General features: G+C 41.6%; 1 protein-coding gene across 1 annotated transcript in view; it reads right to left on the bottom strand.

The window, feature by feature from the left end:
• Nucleotides 1-1,869, bottom strand: part of LOC108742482 (transmembrane protein 135) — a 6,642-nt gene extending 4,773 nt beyond the window's left edge. Inside the window, exons 1-3 of the mRNA XM_018477714.2 lie at nucleotides 1,432-1,869; nucleotides 1,245-1,375; nucleotides 883-1,185 (exon numbers count right to left, since the gene is read on the bottom strand). Of these exons, the coding sequence (XP_018333216.1) occupies nucleotides 883-1,185; nucleotides 1,245-1,375; nucleotides 1,432-1,581 (584 nt within the window). The 5' untranslated portion in view covers nucleotides 1,582-1,869. The remainder of the gene's footprint in view (nucleotides 1-882; nucleotides 1,186-1,244; nucleotides 1,376-1,431) is intronic.
• Between the last annotated feature and the right edge of the window lie 14,922 nt (nucleotides 1,870-16,791).

Genomic DNA, 16,791 nt, shown 5'->3' with positions numbered 1-16,791 from the left:
TTTTAAAATAATAAATATTAATAATAGTCTTGATTTATTATTTTAAGTTTCCTGTTGTTATTTTTAATTTGTGACTGAGAATTGGTGTAGTTTTTCATCTAAGTGTCTAACAAATAAGTAATTTCTCTGGTGATTATACAGGAAAATTCCAATGTCTCCGTCTAATATGATTTATTAACTAAGTAATCTACCTTGATAAAGTCTTATATCGAAAGGCGAAACGTCTGTGGTGATTATATAATCAATATAGAACATTTCACCCCTTTCTAGTTGCTTTTAATTGAAAAAATCTTAATATAGTATTGGGGAAGATAATACAAAGGATAATTTCTAAATATTCTGATTTAGTTGTCCCAACTATATTAAATGCATTTTTATAATTAACATTACCACAAATACCAATGATGCAAGAAGTATATTTTCGCCAAAAGTACAACTTACAATTAAATAAAATCAAACCGTGTAGTGTTAAGGCTTTTATTTATAAGAAAACGTTTTCATGGAATGTCAAATTGTCCTACATTGAATCCTTAAAAGTTATAAAAACAATAATGATGGGCTGAGAAGTGCTTTGCTTTCATAAATATTGCGTTTACATACCACCTATACCTCAATTAATTTCAAAGATAAGATAACGACAATATAATCATCGATAGACGTTTTTTTCTAAAGCTTTTTCACAATTGCCAATGCTAAGTTTACAGAATATTTATCATCAATTATTAGTTTACCTTGATAAAGGCGTTTTATAGCCACAAAAAATTAATAAATTGTTTTCAATCATTAACAAAAAATGTATGGTCTGAAATTGTTTCTCTCTTCATATATTTTCTTACATAAAATCAATTGATAAAAAGAGTATCACAGAAAATATTCTCTTACCCTAAAATGCTGAAAATTCTATCAGGTTGACCACCATCCTCTAACTTTTTGTGATGACCACCTTTAAAATACATTAGTAGAATACACATTGCAAGACTAAAAATTGCAACCTCCCCATATTTAATTGATTTAACTAAATTTCTTGCAGAGGCCATATTCCACAATGTTTCAGTTGCAACATTACTAACATACAAACTGAGAAGCAATCGTCTGTGAGGTTTCTCAATTTGTATTGCGAACACACTTGAAAGGAATGCAGGAAAAGCTGATACAGTTAAAATGTTGTATCCTCCAAATATTTTCCTAAAATTTAGTGATTTATAACACATGCACAACAGTTAGCTCATTAAATCTCATCAAACCTTAAAGAGCATAAGAAGAGTGAATACCCCAAAGCTGTTCCACTTAAAAAAGCAGTTGATTGAAGAATAGATTTAAATGTTTTTTGTAGTCGCTTCAGTGATGGTACTTTACCTCCCAAAACTAAACCCAGCTTAAAATAAAAATAACAAATTGATATAAACTTCTATTTAAGTATATAAAACATACCATATAAACTGTTAAATAAATTTTGAAAGAACTCATTATTGAATATAAATACACCCCACAGGAAGCTTCAAGACAACTATTTGTCCAAGGGTGCACATATTCTATACAGGATACCTTAGTAGTGGCCAATTTGCTTAAAACTTGAACCATTATTACGAATTTACACCAAATACGAAATTTACACTAAAAAATCCAAGTATACCACAAACACAGTTTAAATACTACTGTCGCAGCACCATCCTTTATAATAAGAATTGATTGATCATTGACTTAAAATAATGCTTACATTGAGAATAGTTCAACATAAAATGACTTCTATTCATTCATTATCAAAAAACACAAAATATAAACTTAACAAATCAACGAAGCAAATTAACCTAATTTCGACATGTTTCAACAGCTGTGTTTTGGTTTATTTCATTACCACGTGACTCCTAATTCCTAACAGTTACCGCACATACCTATTGCATGCGCACACCCTGACCATCATAGACAAGAGAGAAAGCATGCTTGCCCAACATTATGGCTGTCCTGCTCCTAGACTAGAAATAGAAACTCGCGAAATTTTGACGATACTAGTGACATCTAAGTTTACCCTACATTAGTAGACGATACTTGGAATATATATATATAAATGGTACTGGAAAAGAAAACTTCGAATATTCGCTGCCATCTATACATATGACTATGAAGCGTAACTTAAGGCGCGCATTTCAAAATTACACTAAATTTTAATTTTTTTTTGTTGTGTGGAAATTGAAAAGAAAAAACAAAAATAGTATTAAGAAATTTAATAACAAAGTATAAATGCAGTAATAAATACCATTACCACGATATTTTGTATGAACTACAAGAAGTTGAATGACGTAACGCTGGAGGACAGTTACCCATTGTCCCGAATCGACGACAAACTAGATAGTTTAGATGGAGCTAAATGGTTCTCTACTGTTGATTTGAAAAGTGAATACTGGCAAGTGGATATGCAACCGCAGGATAAGGAGAAGACTGCCTTTACAATTGGAAATAGTCTATGGCAGTTCAATCTGATTGGATTGTACAATGCACCGGCTACATTCGAAAAACTTATGGACATTGTATTACAAGGATTAAACTAGAAAATCTGTTTAGTTTTCCTAGACGACATAATGATACTAGGAAGAAGTTTCGACGACCACCTCCAAAACGTGACTGAACCCTTCCAGAAATTGTCAGCCGCAAGATTGAAGCTAAGAACCTAGAAATGCGTCCTGTTTAGAAGAGAAGTCAGGCCATGTCATAACATCAGAAGGAATAATGATCGACCCCTACAAACCGGATGCCGTTAAGAAGTTTTCTGGGACTTTGCTTCTACTACCGAAGATACGAGAATTTGCCAATTTAGTCTGACAACTACAGAGACTTAGAGAAGATGGAGTTTCGCTCCATTGGACACCCAAATGCCAAAAGGGATTTGAACATCTGAAGATAACACTCTCTAGAGCCCCAGTATTGAGGTACCCACAGTTCAGTGAAACCTTCAGCCGACGCTAGTAATGTGGGAGTTGGTGGTATGTTATCCCTAGTTCAAGATGGAAAGGAATATGTCATCGGGTATTTTAGTAACACACTGTTGAAACCAGAACGAAATTATTGTGTCACCCGTCGAGAGCTACAAACTATGGTTAAAACCATCGAACATTTCCACAAGTACCTGTATAGACGGAAGTTCCTTTTAAGAACGGATCATGCCTCCCTGAAGTGGCTACTGTAATTTAAGAATCCAGAAGGACAGTTTGCATAATGGTTGCAACGACATAAAGAATATGAGTTTGACATTGAGCATCGCCCAGGCAAACAACACGGTAACGTAAGAAAGAAAGAAGCCGGAACCTCAAGACGATTGTGGGTAGATGTAAGCCAGCTAATTACAAACAACGAAAACTTATTGAGCGCAGTGGACTTCCCTTAACTTGGACCACGGCGTTTTGAAAAGAATGTGGGAAAGTCCAGATGCAACCAGAAACAAACTCTAAGTAGTACTTCCGAAAAAAAAAATTTCAGAAGTCTTAGAAGCAGAAGGACATTTTGACCTTACGAAAATTCTAGGGAAAGTACGCGAGAGATGTTATTGGTCATGAAGTAGAAGCGATGAGGAAGACTGGTGCAGGAAAATGTCCGACATGCGCCGCCAGTAAAGGACCAATATCGAACCAGGAAGCTGAGAAGCTTGTCAATGACTGGATTAGTCGATATGAAGTACTATTGGAATTGGAATCCAACCAAAACAAGGACTACGTTCTTACATTCACAGTCTGACGGAATGGTTAAACGATTTAACGCTACTCTGGGGACCAATCTAAGAATCCAGGTTACCTACGGACATGATTTTGGTCGTCTTGGAGACTCTCCAGTACCTATAGACGAATACGTGGGCGAACTACGAGAACGACTAGAAGTTATCCATAAAGCTGTGCGCACGAAGCTGCGATTTGGAAGTGATCACATAAAGACTAGATACGGTCGACAAGCCAATTGTGTTGGGTTTGTCCGAAACTACAACAGCCTTAGGATGGTGCATTGTCACATGTATGTAGGCAACCCAACAAACATGGTGGCAAACAAGGCCAGGTTTCTAGACGGCTGTATACTGTAAAATTATAGAAAACGTAAAGTCTCTATAAATATTACATTACTTTGAGTGGAAAATCTCAGTAATGAGCACGGCCAATGTGTTGGGGTATACGTGTATTCAGCCGCTGCGCGTGCGCCTTGGTGCCAAAGCACGACAGTGACGCGAATCCATACGTGTACCCCCATACCACAAATCGATTAACGCGCCTAAAGAAGTGTTCACTTCAAAAATATGATTTGGAAAACGTAAAACTTAATAACACACCGATGAAAACAAATTTGAAAGTTCAGACAATTTTGTACAGAAATCTCTTTGCCAAATTATTCGGTGTGAATTATCTAGGTAGATATCAAAATTATTATGACGAGACTTGAAATGCTACCAGAGACCTTTAATGTAAAAATTGATAATTGAAGATAATGCCGGAGCTTTAACTATCGCTAAGTTCGGTAATTTTACTCAAAATGCTAAGCAGAAAAAAGTTTAATATCGTTAAGTTAGCGAAAACTTCGAAAGAGGAATCATTGACTTAATTAAAATCGAATCTGCAAACAATGACCCCGACATACTCACTAAGTAAAGCTATGTAAAGATAAGTTCCTGAAAAAAATGCTACAATTATGTAGCAATTAATGTAGAATGTAATTCATAGCAAAAATTAAAAAATAAATAATATTCATAATAATGTAAGTGAAGATGTAAAAGAGGCGTGTTGGATATTACATTCTTATCTTCTTGTGTATCTGAGTCGACATTTGTGCGTGTACTATCGTAACCATAATCATGTAGTATCTACTGAATATGTTGTTCGTCGATCATATCGATTTTATCTTCCATCTTGTACAATCTTGTATGAAGGTGTGTACGGGTTGTAACAATTAAGCTATAACTTGAACTTGTATCTACCCTTTTTATTCAATAAATGTCTTTCCTTAACATTTTTTTTGTTGTGGTTATTATATATTCTGTTAAATATATTGTAGTTTAATATCTGTATACTGAATTTTCATTAGGATATTCCATTGTCCACTAACAATCACCCTCTCCTACTTAGGTACATTTAAAAATACTTCTGTAAAAAACTGCGTCAGTGTATTACTATTTATATTGACGTTAAATACATAGACATTATAAAATGAATAGAGAACCATACAAGAAATTCAGGAAAAATATAAAACATCAATCAATGTCACCGTTAGCGCAACGAGCCGCAGAGTTTCAAACTGGAATTCGCCTTGNCTGGGGAATTCCTCCGATAATCGCAACCGCCGTCGCATCATCTGTTGTCGTTTCAGTAAAATGTATGTCGCCTAGTATGTCGGTAATGTCGATTTTGGTAATTTAAAAAATTTAAAAACTTACGTGGGGTAAACTTAGGTGTCGCTCGCGCTCGACATTTCATACCCTGCTGTCAATCGCGAGAGGCGCTAGAGGTACCACTGTCAGCGATTGATACTATTGACCATAGATTCTATTAACAGTAGTAAATTAAACAGCCAACAAAAAATTATTATAAAAAAATATCGTATTTAATAGTAATAGTTTATCCCTAAAGACTATATTGGTGATCCCGAACCTTGCAAAAAAATACCCTTACACATGACGAGAGTTGAACATTCGTCAGTCAGAACAAGGCAATAGACAACTAACACTCAAAATAACAATATTTCTAGTACAGCAAATAATACAGAAGGTGCATTCAAGGTGAATAACGACCAGCAGGCTGCAATAAGTAATGCTACACAGGTTAATGCCGATGAAAATGAGGTAGCATCTGTAAAGTTTAAGCTACAGCAATTTTGGAAGCAACGTCCAACGCTTTGGTTCATCCAAGTTGACGCAGCATTGCATCGTAAGATTATTGAAGACAATAACAAATATTGAACAGTAATTTCTTATATTGATCCCGAATTACTGCAGCATGTGTCTGATATAGTAACAACAAACTCCTGAAACTTACAAATATAAAACGTTCGAAGAAAGTCTAACGAGTCGTCTAAGTACAACTCAAGAACATCAACTACAAATTTTACTGGACGATATCGATCTTGGAGACAGCAATCCTTCGCAACTGTTACGGAGAATGCAAGATTTAGCTGATAATAAAGTAACAGATGTCCAACGTTCACTTTGTCTAAAGCGTCTCCCATCCAACACTCACTTCGTTCGCTTGGTCTCATCTGCTAACGTAGAAACCGGTCTCACTGTAGCAGCAACCTTAGCTGATAGGTTACTTGAAATCAATCCAACACAAAGTGTAATGACTGCCAGTGGTCAAAATTACGCTGCAGTAGCAGTTACAAGTAAACTTTCTAATGACCAACGATTAGACAAATTAGAAAAAGCCATACAAGCTTTGCAAGTCTTAATAAAAGAGATTACCAGTACCAGAAGAAGTCGTGATCACACACCAACAACCAGACTACGAGAAAGATCCCAATTTTGCAGCCGAACATTTGCACTAAAGAATGGTATATGCTTCAATCATGGTATCAAAGCAAACAAATATAAAGATGGTCGCACTTATACAAAACCAGGGAAACTAAATAAGCTGTCCTTAGCGCAGACGGGAAGCAACAGCATTCATTCCAGAAGGAATACTGTCTGTACATTCTTGATAAAATAAGCAAAATAAAGTTTTTGGTAAACTCAGTTCAGTAATATCAGTATTACCTTGAGATCTCATTAAAACAAAGCTGAATCCTGGTCCAATGAAATTATATGCTGCAAACTCTAACGTCATTAATACACATGGCAACAGAATCTTGCAAGTAGATTTTGGCTTTCGCAGATCTTTCAAAAGGTCTTTCATGATAGTGGATGTGAAAACACTCATCATATACACCGGTATCAACTAGCTCGAGCTCTACCTCCTTGTCCCCTTAGGGACCTTACCTTGTTTAAGGCGAACTAAGTGTCCTGGCAAGAGGTGCCCATCAGGCGGGTTCACCGAGTTGGGAGTACCCTGATCCATTAGGGGGTCACGACGTGATGCATAGTGGAAGTCAGAGCCCTGTGTTGATCGGATGTGCAGTCTGAAAAAGTTGAAGGATGACCAGTAATAGAGAGAATACGGCAAAACGGATGTCACCCAGCGAGGGGTGCTCCGGAGTAGTTGATGGCGATCGAAGAGCTTATACTGATACTCTGGAGGCGGGGGAGCCCCAGAAATTTAGTTTAGATTCCTGCCCCGCCAATTGGCAGTTCGGTACAGCCCACATGCTGGGTTAAGGGGCTGTGCAGTGGATCGCCCTGTTCGTTGTGTAGTCCTTGCATTGAACGCTTAAGGATGTACATAGGCCCGAACTTGGGAGCTACTTGCCTCGTTAACCCTCAGGCACCGCATGACTTCCTGGCACCAATCCATCTGATGGAGGGGAGACCCCAGAGAGTACCTCATTCCATCATGGCTTGGCTGTGTTGGTTTGACGTGTAGATTTGCCAGACATTGTAAGGAGCCGCACGTGAAATCCTCCTTGTTTCCCCCTTGGTTGTCACCTTGTAGTGTTGGGAGCGATAAAAGCAATGGAAATGATTAAAGAAATTGAGAAGGTTACTGCTTTAACCCCTTCGGAAAGGTCAGAGCCGGCAGGGATGGTGCTGCAAGAGCAGGCCCTCGTCCGATCGTCATTCAGCGACTGCTCAGCGGGGAGTGAGGCATCCATACGCCGGTGTGTGGTGTCTGGCAGTATTACCGGTCAGCGAAGGGTAGTCTTTCCGACAGCGAGTCCGACGCTGCATCGAAGCCGAAGGCTGAGAAACCCAAAACTGTGGAGGTTCAGCCCACGGGTGAAGAGGACCCACTGGGTCCAAAATCCATGGGTGCGAAACCAAAGACTCGCCGTGTGAACAGTGGTGTGCTAGATCAAGCACGAAGGTGAAGGCGAGGCAATAGGACGACTGTTTAGTGGTACTCCCCGTACCAGGCTGGGAATGAGCGAAAAGCCTGGTTGAAAGGGTAGTGGAGAGGACTCACGAGTCGGAGAAGTCGGGTAAACCGACCGAGACTAAGGCTCCCAAACCTAGCCGCCCCGTACAAAAGGGCACTGAAAAGACGGCTAAGCCTAGTAATTAGGCTGCCTCGAAGCAGAAGGGTGTCGCGGTGATTGTGAGGTCACTCGACAAGAAGCTTTTTGCCGACGAGGTTAAGGACAAAGTATTGGCGGTACATTCGGAAGGGTCCGGGCTTGCGCATTACGCATGATGAAGGAGGGAGTCGTCTTTGAGACGAAAACCCCCTCCGAGGCTGAGGAGCGATAAGTTCAAGAAGCAGGGACTTTCGGGCAAAACCCCGCAAAAGATAGGGCCGAAGATCCTTATCAATCATGTATCAGCAGCCCTATCAGACAAGGAGGTCCTTAGGGAAGGGTGAATGTCGGCATGCAGTCGTGCAAAGTCGAGGACACCGATGACATACTGCGCTGTTTTAAGTGCCTAGGGTTCAGACGAAACAGCAATCTGCAGAAGGACAGACTCTGCGCTTTGCTTCCACTGTGGCGAGAGCGCTCACCAACGAAGGGAAGCGACAAACCATCAGCTGCGTGAACTGCAGGGCACGGAAATTGACCATGGCAGGATCTTGCCCCATATTCAAAATAACAGTGCAGGAAGGAGCAAGTAAATACGCGTGATGACTGACACGACCATAAAAGTTCTCCAGTTGAACCGTAGGAGATCCTATGTGGTCATGTGCGAAGTCGGTGTGCTTATGCGTGAGAACGGCATCAGCGTTGCCTTTCTGCAAGAGCCATATGCCGTAGATAGCGGCGTTCGAGAACTATCCGCGGGGATGGAAAAACAGGGTGGAAAAGATCCCGAAGCGGTTGTATTCACAATTCATAACTCTGAGGTCGGTGTAGTTGATCTCGGCCAAGAACTGACCTGACTAGGTGCGAACGGCCCGTTCGGGGAGTTGTATGTCTGTTCCCGGTATTGTCAATATGCTGGCGATATCGAGGACAGCATACAGAGTATTGAGCGAGTCGTGGAGAGAAGCAGGCGACGAACGCTGCTGATCGGCCTGGACGTCAACGCCAAATCACATTTGTGGCACAGCAAAGGCATGGTGGGCCTGAGTGCGAAGGTAGTGAGAGGGAAGAACCTGGAACAAGTTATCCTGACCCATGAGTTGGAGGTTCTGAACGTGCAGTCGAAAACCTTTACCTACGAGACGACCGTAACGGAGAGAGATATTGACGTTACCCTCGCAAGGAGGCTGCCCGGAAATGTCGTCGGAGAATAGAACCAACCTGGTCCACTAGCGATTACAATCCCATCCTAATTGAGATTACAGCGAGTGCAGCCATACAGCCGACCTTACCACCGGAGAGCCATCCGCTACAGGGATGCCTGTTGGGCTGAGCGGGAGGAAGCGGTGTGTCAAAGGGTCAGTCCTTTGGCTGACTTCGAAAAGGTAGATGGTTGCTCGGCTGCAAGAGTGAATGGTGCACGAGAATGACCAGGTTCTGAGAAGGGTTAGACGGCCTGCTAGGACAATACCTCCCTGGTGGACGAACGATCTCCGAAACCAAAGGAACGACCTGAGACGTAGGAGGAACCGAGTACAGAATGCACGCAGGAGAGGAAAGTGTTCGATCCTATAAGAGAACCCTGAGAGTTGAAAAAAGAAAGGAATTATAACCAATTGGAAAGGAAAACAATAGAGAAAGAAACAAAAATAAATACGTTGATGAAATAAAATACAATACCATAGATAGACCGAGTCGTTAAGTTTAGCTTTGGTGGTAACAAGGGGTAGTTTAGGTAAATGGACAAAGGTAATTATGGTAGTGACGTATTGGGAAGACCAGTGCTTGTGATTCTGAGAATAAATTTCGTAGTAGGTATTATATATCAATTCCTTGGCTCTTGGACAGGCCGAAGTTGATCGCGGTGGACCTCCACTAGGCGGTTTTCCTTCTATACAGTAGGTGTTTCCTCCGACGTAGCGACTAATCGTATGAGGAGCTGACCTACGAGAAACGAAACTAGCGTGAAACGCTGGAGAGAGGGTGCTCGCGACTGTAGACCATTTGTGACGGTTCATAACTTCCCCAGTTGTGCGGGAGGATGTTGGTCCCGCAAGTACTCCTGTTGGTGTTGCCTGAAGTTTTGCATTCTTTCCTCATAAGAGGGTGGCTTCGCATCGGTTTTTTCATCGGGGTGGTTATTGTCCCATTCTTCTGATCCCAGAAGGGGTTTCCCAAAAATGGCGAAGTAGTGCGTGACTCCTGTCGCAGCATTCCTTCGATCGCGCTGATCGAATAGGCTTTTTGGTAAATACATGTCCACGTACGATGCTCACCTTGTTGTAGGTAAACTCAGAGTCCAATCTTAATATCTTGGTTACGCCTTTCCTTTGGGTTTGCTCTTGGGTGGTGGGTAGCGGTGGTCCAGAGTTGAACCTTCCATTTAGCGTAGCCGTCCTTTCAATTTCGGCTGGTGAATTGTGAGCCATTATCAGTGAAAACGGCACTATGAGGATAGCTGAATCGCTAGAAGACTTTGTTCTCTACCAAGCGGGCGATTACTGACGTGGTGGAGGAACCAACGGAAAAAGCATCAATCCATTGAGAAAAGAGGTTCGTGATGATCACAATAAACCTTTTCCCATGGGTTGTTCGGAGATACGAAGGTGTTCCAAGGTCCAGTAGGGTTGAACCTGGTGTTTGCGTAAGATATAATTGTCTCATGTCATCGGGTCCCTCTTGATGCAGCACTGAAGCAGCTCCATGTTTACTCGCGTCGGTTTGAAGGATAAAGGTTTTATCGAAATCGGGACGGTGCAGACTAAGCGGTTGTTGCATAGGGGACTTTATTTTCTCGAAGGATTGCTAGCAGTTATTGGACCACAGCCATCTTCTTTTCGGACTCAGAAGATCGGTTAAAGAAGCCGAAACGTCAGCGAATCTAGAGAGGCACTCCCGGAGCCAATTGCACAATCCCAAGAATTTCTTTAGCTCCTTCCGTGTAGTTGGCGCAGGTTATTCGTAGATTCGACCGAGATAACTGGGTAGTGGGGAGTTTTCTTCTTCGGAGATCTGGTTTCCCAAGTAGACGAACGTCCTTGAACCAAAACGGCTCGGGAGCACATGCGAGTCCGTGTTGTTGTAGTCTCTCGAATACTAGATGTCGGTGGCTAATGTGATCCTCCCAAGTACGAGAAAAGACAATAATTTCGTCCAAGTAGACTTGACAAAATTTTCTTGGAGAGACTTCATCCTGGGTAAAACTATTTAAACGGCGGAAATCTACACAGGACTGTGAGCCACCGTTCTTCTTGCTAACCAGTACGATGGGGGAATTGTAGGAAGACTGGCTTGATTCTATTAGTTTGTCAGTGAGTATTTCGTCTATTTGTTCCTGGATAAACTTCTTCTTTCCTTCCGAATAACAGTAGGGCGGGAGGCAGAAAGGTTCTTCTCTATGTAGTCGAATCACGTGTTCTTCCGTTTTGGTTGGAGTGGCCAACTTCGCGAATACTTCGTGAAAATCCTCAACCAATTTCCAAAAGTCGTGGCGGCAATCCTCCGGAAAATGCTGTACATGCTGTTCCTCAGACCTGGTTGATGTCGCAGGCGGTAGCGTTGGTTGGACTCAGTAAACCGAATGCCGCTTTTCAGTACCGAATTAAATGCACTTCTTCTTGAAATCGCAGGTAGCATTTACCAAAAGCAATCGTGACGTATCTATGGTGACATATACCTTTAGATCCTCTACGACAAAAGCTTCAATCTGGTGTAGGTACTCGTTTGCGAACTTGCGGTGGAGGTAAAAAAGGACTGAGTGTCGAAGCCTTGGGCCAAGTGAGAGTTTACAAAATTATGGGAAGCTTCCGTGTCCAGAGGGGCTTCGGCGTACAGTTCACCCAGACGAAGTGGGATTTTCGACATCCAGCAGTTCGGCAGATTGACTTGGATGTCCGGCCTAATGTAGTAGTAGATAATCCATATTAGACTTTTCAAGAGTGTTTGATAAGTTGCACTGGGGCCGTATTTTCGCGAACCTCCAACGAGTGGGGTGTATGGAGCTAGTCTTGTGAAGAAGCTACTTCCACGAAAGAGAGGTTAGAGCCTACGGACCACGAATGCAGGTAATTAAGCAGGTCAAAATGGGGTGTCCGCAGGGCACCGTCATCGGTCCGGAATACTGGAATCTGATGATAGATGTTTTTCTAAGAAAATACGAGACTGAGGGGGCGAGCGTTGTTGCCTTCGTCGATGACCTCTTGGTCTTAGTCGAGGGCAGTAACAGGAAGGAGTTGGAACACCGAGGTAGTACTGCTCTAGGTATAACTGTGCGGTAGGGAGAGATGGTTGACGTTTTTGTTTCGACCCAGAAGACGTGTTGTTTGCTGCTGAAGAGAAGGTTGGCCGATACCCGGTCACCACTGTTGAGAAGCCGCAATTTCACAGTAGAGTATGTGCGCACCGTGAAATACCTCGGTATGTGTATGGGTGATAGGTTGTCTTTTCAGCCACACCTCGAAGCATTAAGGGGCAAACTGCTAATAGTAATACGGCCCCTGCTAAGAGTACTGCGCACGGAGGGGGGATTAGTCAAGCGGGCTATCCACTGTGTATTCAAAGGCTTGCTGACAGCTTGTGCGCTGTACGGATCAAGCGTTTGCTACCAGACGCTCCGTACGATGTGGGAATGATACCTAAGAGGCGATGCGAAGGGGTTGCACTCATAGCGTGCTTGAAAGTGTGTCAAACCGTCTCGACCAATGCAATCCAAGTACTCATGGAAGAGATCCCATGGGTGCTGTAAGCAGAGAGGCGGGTGCTCACTTTTAAAGCGAAGCCCGGCGACGTAGTCAGCAATAATAACATCGTCGTCCTATCAGCAGCAAGAGTGCGCAAAGAGAAAGAGAGAAGGATGTCACAGAAGTGTCAAGACGGGTCGGACGTCTCGATAAACGGCCGAGTCACACACCGCACTGTTAGGTCGAGCGGACGAATTGATCCGAGCAGGGCTGCTTGATCACCGTTTAGAGTTATTAGCTGCCACAATTGGAGCCAAACTACATGCAAGTATAAAGAAAAGTTCTGAATTGGACTGTGAGTGTTTTTTCTGAACTGAATCCTCTACGGATATTTCATGGATTTGACGTGTCGACACAGGAGGGAGCTTTTGTGTGGAACTGCATCATGGAGATCCGTCAGCTGACCCCAGTAGATTCTTGGAGACATTTGCTTGTACAATTTAACCCTGCAGACCTTCTGTCTAGAGGATGGCGTGGATCACAAAATTTATGGTCTCAAGGAAACATTATTTGTGATGAAGACGAAATATCCAAAGAAAGAAAGATAACTTTGGTAGCAGTTATGTTGGGCCTTAGTACGGATGAGTGACACTTGAAACATTTCGCAAAATATGATCAAATAGTACTACCAATTGCTTGGGTTTTTCGTTTTGTTTTTAACTCTCGGAATACAAGACAGAAACGTCAGGAAATTTGACGACGGATGAAGTAGAGCCCGCAGAAACTCTTGTGCTCAAAATTGTACAATTCGAAGATTATTCTGACAAGTCCGATAATCGAATCCGAAGTGTGAACCCTTTTCGCGATCTTAGATTAAGATCGCGGATATCAATGGGAAAAAAGATGGTGGATTTTCGTCTTCCAATACTTTTACCTGCCAAACATCCTATCGTGCACAGTTTTATTTTTGACTTACACCAGAGATTACCTCATGTTGGGATTCAAGGACTATTAAGCCTATTGCGGGAAAAATACTGGATTATCGGTGGTCGGCGAACTGTACGGTCGGTAACATCTAAATGCCTTATTTGCAAAAAACATAGTGTTAAACTGTTTGTTACTGACGTACCGCCTTTGCCGTTGGATCGGGTTCGTGACGCGGTTGTGTTCAAGACTACGGGAGTGGGCTTTGTGGGTTCAATATTCTTATATATATGGATTTGCCTGTTCACTTGTGCCGTGTATAGTTTGGAACTAACAAATTCGTTGTCAACAGCCACCTACGTCCGCGTGGTGGGGTGTTTTTGGGAGCGGTTAATCGGAGTTGTAAAGAAATTCCTGTTTCAAGTGTTTGACCGCGCATCCTTTAATTACGAGGACTTGATGACGCTTCTTTGTGAGTGCGAGGTCATAATTAATTTCAGGCCTTTTACTTATGTGTCAAATTATCCATACGATCTAGTGACATTAACACTTGCCATGTTCTGTCGGAAACTGGTGCGCCAACAGAAACTTCGAGAAGACCTTCGTAGGAGGTTTCGAAACGAATACCTGGGTCACCTGAAATCTTTGGGCTCAAAGAATCCGCGGCGTGACATCTCAGTGAGAGAAGTCGTCTCTGTGGGAAACGACAACGACGTTTGGACTGGTCAATGGGGAAAGTGATTGAAATTTTTCCTGGAAAGGACGGAGAGGTTTGTTTGGTACATCTACAGACAGCTAAGGGCAGTTGTTAAGACCTGTACAACGCGTTTATGCACTGGAGTGTACGAGTCCCACCACAGAGGCTCTGGAATTGACAAAGAGAGCAATCTCTATGGAGGATGCAGTCAGTGGCGATCCCGGGCTCAATCGAACTGATGATCAAGTCAAGACGTCAAAAGCAGAGAATCCGAAAGTGCGGTGCGCTATATTACTCGAAGTGGACGATAGTGTAGATTACCCAACAGATTTCACATTTTGTATTTCATTATGCGTGTTTCTTGGTTTTTATCTGAGTCACTTAAAATGTATCATTCGTCAGGTGGGAGAATGTTGGAGGCACACATGAGACACACATAAAGAATTAATATTTTGCTGTTTGTTTATGATAAAACTCATTCTCGTCGAGAGCGACAGGTTCTGTATTTGTTTATCGTTTTAAGTAGCAGAAACCCAGTTGTTTATGTATTTGTAATTTCGTTTAATTCGTTAGCCTAATAAGTAAGTCATTAAGTCACAAGGTAATCTTTGTCAACTGTTGGTACTGTAAACTTATACTTCTCGCCTTTTTAAAATACAATTATTCTAACTTTTCCCGGTGTATTATTTTGGTACCGGCTGGCTGTTGTCGGAATCAGTAAACGGCGTAAAAGTAGTCATGGCTCATGGGTTCCATTAGCTACCATTAGAGTTGCATGATGGGATGGTTGAACAATTTAACACTACTCTGAAGAACTTTAGAAACATTTTCAAAGACCACCAAACTAACTAACAGAATACCCTTATTTCTCTTACTTTATAGATTTGTCATCCATGAAACAACTGGAAGAACACCGGCCAGCATTTTATTTGGGAAATAACTCAGGCTACTGGCAGACGTGATGCTTGGTCGTTCAGGAGATTCTTCAGTACCTATAGACGAATGGGTGCGTAAACTTTAAGAACGACTAATACAAAATGTGGCTATATAATCCAGTAGGACGGAATGAGCGTTGTCCGAAACTGTAACAAGCTTAGGATGGTCCATACTTCGATCGTTATTCAGTGAATCAACGACGTTGTTTATCGAATTCAAAAGGAACCTCGAGCCAAAATGAAGGTCTTTCATCCTGACCGTTTTGATCCCTACAGAGATGATTTCACTGATTTTAGAAGGGAGGGGGAGGTTGTCACGTGTAAAAACTCCAAAATACATGGTAACAAACAAGACCAGTTGTTAGTTATCGCGCTTTTTGGCCGTCGTTCGAAATTTTTTGCTCTTAACGTTACGTTTACACGCATGGACAACATCTTCAAGGGTTCTTCTTCCTAGGATGGTAGGTCGAAGTCTGCGCAGGTCTTGGTATTTATACTGCTTTGCGTCACAAACGTCACGCTTAGATGAGCCGCTACTGGTTGAGTCAGTGAATGTTGTGGGGGGCGGTGCATCGGGCGAGATCGACTGTTTTAGTCTTTGTGTATTAGCATTGGCAATTATCGGAACCCACGTTCGAATAATCTTCAGGGATTTTTGAATGAATTTTTGAAACAAGATTAGGTTTTCTAGATGTCACATTCCGGAATCCTAGAAAAATGTTGTTTAAATTGAATACTGGGGTTAAAAGTACTGTATTTATTTAGAGAATCGCAGCCAACGTTTTGCTCAAGTTGTTAGGATTTCACAACGCTACAATATGAGGTGGAAATTCATATTTGGATGGATCTCCTAGAAAATGTCCATTGCCTACGAATAGTTGCCACGAGATCGGAACAATTGTCTGTAGTTCAAGTTCTAGTTATCAGACGACACAGCAAAATAGGAAGAAGAGCGAAGAAGCGATAGTGCGTGATATATCAGTGAATTAATTAGTAATAGTGACGTCAATTAACAAGAAATAAATAAAATTATTACTGAGAAAGATGTTTGACTACGCAGCACTGAATACACGCTTTTAAAACATTCCGGTGCTACTATTTGAAACAACTTGACGATGAAAAGGACGATGTAAACACAAAAATTTATTTCTCAATTTCATAAACATCTGAGGGCGTACTTAGGACGTTATGCTATTATTTGTGGAAACCGAATTGTAAACTCAAGTATCGAAGTAGAATGAGTCACGGGAAAACCCATTGCAGCCGCTATTATGTATGTGACCGTATCCATTAAGAAACAAAAAACGTACCTATAGACCTACAATAAATGAACGTTTGTAACTTTATACCTTAAAATGCAAATTATCTTTTAGATTGAAACAGAGAATATTTTGACATCTTTAATTATTAATAGTAATGGTACTAATAATATGAAACATTAATGCGATTCATTTTCAATTTTCCATCCACTACAAACTACCTTAGG

This window comes from Agrilus planipennis, unplaced genomic scaffold (genome assembly GCF_000699045.2).
Source record: "Agrilus planipennis isolate EAB-ADULT unplaced genomic scaffold, Apla_2.0 scaffold336, whole genome shotgun sequence".
Lineage (NCBI taxonomy): Eukaryota > Metazoa > Arthropoda > Insecta > Coleoptera > Buprestidae > Agrilus > Agrilus planipennis.
Note: the sequence above shows the minus strand (reverse complement) of the source record. Positions and strands in the feature narration are given on the sequence as shown.